Source organism: Akebia trifoliata, unplaced genomic scaffold, assembly GCF_017979445.1.
Source record: "Akebia trifoliata isolate Shusen 1 unplaced genomic scaffold, ASM1797944v1 Contig00903, whole genome shotgun sequence".
In the NCBI taxonomy this organism is placed as follows: Eukaryota; Viridiplantae; Streptophyta; class Magnoliopsida; order Ranunculales; family Lardizabalaceae; genus Akebia; species Akebia trifoliata.
Window position 1 is genome coordinate 1 of NW_028237319.1, and position 3,708 is coordinate 3,708.

Sequence of the window (3,708 nt, forward strand, 5' to 3'; positions counted from 1 at the left end):
TAATACGAGTAGACATACATAGGGGTTGAACATCCTGAAATATCGACGCATAGGTCTGGATTGGAGGGATCTGAATCTGGAACATTTCTATGCGCAGGTGGATAAATTGAACTCCCAACTTTACTGTAGACAAAACAATATGAATCAAAAATTCATGAAAAGTTTATATATGATTTTTTAAGGTTCGAATCGCCCTAGCGTATGCCTAGTTTCATATACTAACCTAATAGGTGATGAATCTGGAATTTGTCCACTATCATTGCATCCCTTGGTTGGATTTGTTGAAATATGATCATCTTCAACATTCCTTTGTAAATGGGATTGAAAAAATAATTAGAGATGAATTGCATCGATATAACTTAGACTGCAACAAGTTCTTAATTTAAAATAAAATTAAAGAAATAACAAACCTAGTTGCACATCTTTCTATTTTCAACAACTTCGAAGGGATCACAGTCGGCTCTAACATTTTTTCCCTTCTGCATGTGTAAAATCGTAAATCATTCGTATCAACCACAAATAAAATAAAACAAATAATTTTTTCCTATAATAGATACGAGTTTATGATGTCTCATACCTATTTTCAAACATATTCTGTGTATGCATAAGGTTAGTATCATTTTCCATTTCAACAAACCGTCGAGATTTCGTGATGAAATTGTATATGGTTTGAGAATCTTCCGGTACTCCAAAGAACATCTCTTTAACGTCTGCATCATTTTCTATATCTATCTCGACGAATGGAGGGCTAATTCTATACAAATATTTTAACTTCAAATTTATCTCATATCGACTACATGCGGTGACTTCATACATCATGTCGGTAAATATTTTAAATGAAATATCACGTCCAACATACTTATTCTTGCATTTACCACTATACTTAAACCCGCCAAATGGGTCTACAATCTCTCCATCATAAAAGCATATCAACGAAATCTTCCTTTTATCCATTTATTAGATTCTCCCTGCATATGATATTTTCATACTAAGAGTGAGATTATTTATGATCAAATGAGAAATCTAAAAAAATATATACAAAAAATGGTATATATTCTATCATACCTTTAAGACACAATACATCAAACACATTAAATGCAACACGATAATCAAGTTCTAAGACACTAACAATTGTTGTTCTAACTCATGAGAAAAATATCATCTTACAATTTAAAATTCTACTAAATTTCAATAAAACTAAATAATGAAAAAAATATCATTACATTTCTTTAAACATTAAAAATCTAATAGATCATAACTATTTTACTCAATGTCAAAAGGCTTCTTTTGACATTAGATCAGAACTATTTTAATCAATGTCAGAAGGAGCCTTCTGACATTAGATCAGAACTATTTTTTCAATGTCAGAAGGATCCTTCTGACATTAGATCAGAACTATTTTACTCAATGTCAAAAAGCTCCTTTTAACATTAGATCAGAACTATTTTAATAAATGTCAGAAGGAGCCTTCTGACATTAGATCAGAACTACTTTAATAAATGTCAGAAGGAGCCTTCTGACATTAGATCAGAACTATTTTAGTCAATGTCAGAAGGATCCTTCTGACATTAGATCACAACTATTTTAATCAATGTCGTAAGACTAGTATAAATGAAAAAATCGACATTTCATAAATAAATGCATTGAAGAAAAATTTAGCAACACCTTTTATTGGTTACATGCTGAAAATTTGAGGTAGACTTTACATGTTAGGTATACATTAGAAGACATCATTCAAAGGTTTTTCATTGTCTTCCTATGTCACCATTTTTGGTGCGTGATATACTTGTATGACAAAATACATGTATCTTAATAAATCAATGAAACATAAAACTAATTTATACATATTTTAGAAATCAGAAAATTACTATCTTACATGCATATAAGTATATTACACAAATTTGGTGGGTAGGATTTACCCTAGTAATGTGTAATCATACGTCCATATCATGGGATGTTATATAATAAAAAAGATCATGTACGGCCATACACAACTGGATCTCATATCTTGGTTGCAAATTTAACATATCATATATGGACACACAACTGAATCACATATTAAACAATGCAAGTGCTGCCCAAAATAATAATAAATTAACAAAATCTAGAGTTATAGAGAACAAAAACAGAGCAGTTTGAAAGCGCCCTCGATCCGCGGGGTGCGCGGATCCGCTTTTGACCCTTGAGGTTTGGGAGTCGCCACCTAGTTATTACGGTCTAGGAACCGATCAATGACTCTAAACGGATAAAAACTAATCTAAGACCAAGAAAACTGAATTCGGGGATCATGTTACGGGATTGGAAGGTGTTAGGCACCAATCCCGCCCGGCCAAAGCCGGTCTCTACTAAATTCCCAAGTAAATTACATTGCTAAAACCTAGATAAAAATAAATAAAAAATAATACCTTTCCGATGCAAGGACTTTATTCCCTCAGATCTGACAAAAAGAGCTCCTTGTACCGTGCTCCCTTGCTTCGTTCTGTTTCCGGATTTGACTTCGGATCTCCGAGGCAAGGTATCTCCTTGTTTTTGAATCTAAACTCTTCAAGTTCGTTGAGGATTTGGGGGTGTTTTTAGAAGGCTTTTGGGTGTTTTCTAGACTAAAATTGAAGGAGGGATGTTAGCTAAGGAGTTGGGGCTCCAAAACTAGGGTTTATGGGGGGCTAGGGGAGCTTCTAGACCTACTTTTCTTAGGGTTTATGATTTGATACGAAAATAGGGTGTGAGCACCTCTATTTATAGATGTTTTTAGGGGTTGATTTGGATAGAGTTAGTGTTTAATTAGAGATCTTTTAATTAGAGTTGTGTTTTAATTTGACTTGTTTTAGGTAGAATTGTGTTTTAATTAGAATTGTTTTAGGTAGAATTGTGTTTTAATTCAAATTGTTTTAGGTAGAATTATTTTTAAGTTAGAACTCTATTAGATAGAGTTATTATTTAATTAGAATTCTATTATGACTTTTGGTCTTATTTGATTGACTTTTAATGTTTTGACTTTAGTCTTAATTGATTGACTTTCAATATCTTGACTTTAGTCTTGCTTAATTGACTTTAATTTTGACTTCAGTTTCACTTGATTGACTTTAATACCTTGACTTCAGTCTTGCTTGATTTACTTTAAATTTTTGGAGAAGGCCCCTCCATTATTTCTTTAATTCTTTGGACCCCCAAATGGAGGGGTCCTTAAAGAAATATCCCACGAACCCTCAACAATTTTGCCTGAGAGTCCGATTGATCGATTTTTTAGGTTCAAAATTTTAAATTAATTTCATTAATGTTTAAATTTAATTATTTAATGTTTTATTTATTAATTTCGAAATTTTTTATCATGAAAATTGTGAAATTACCGTTTTGCCCCCGGAGAGGACTTTTCACGTTTTAAGTCGGTTTTTAATGTTCTAAGATGTTTTAGAATCGATTTTTCGTAAGGAATTCAATGGAAATATTATTTTGTGTTATTTATGAAATTTTTTGTGTGAAATGGTCGTGAACTTTATGAGGGGCATTTTCGTAATTTTGTCAAATTCTGTGAAAATTGACGAAATGATTTATTTGGTTTCGATTTGTTGTTTTATGTATTTGAATGAGTTTTCCTAAGCGTAACGTAGGCTCTAGGGTTATTTTGAGATTAGGGGTATTTTGGTAATTTGATAGTTTTTAGTGATTTTTATCGTGAAGCTTCTTTTTGGTTTGCAAGATGATGATTTC

General features: G+C 31.9%; 1 protein-coding gene across 1 annotated transcript; it reads right to left on the reverse strand.

Moving 5' to 3' along the window:
* Positions 1-18: 18 nt before the first annotated feature.
* LOC147380885 (uncharacterized) lies at positions 19-1,000 on the reverse strand (the record flags this gene model as incomplete). Its single annotated transcript, XM_086431113.1, has 4 exons — positions 578-1,000; positions 411-479; positions 224-307; positions 19-123 (listed from the first exon to the last, which is right to left on the reverse strand). Coding segments are annotated over exons 1-4 (635 nt in total), but the record flags the coding sequence as incomplete, so codon positions are not given.
* Between the last annotated feature and the right edge of the window lie 2,708 nt (positions 1,001-3,708).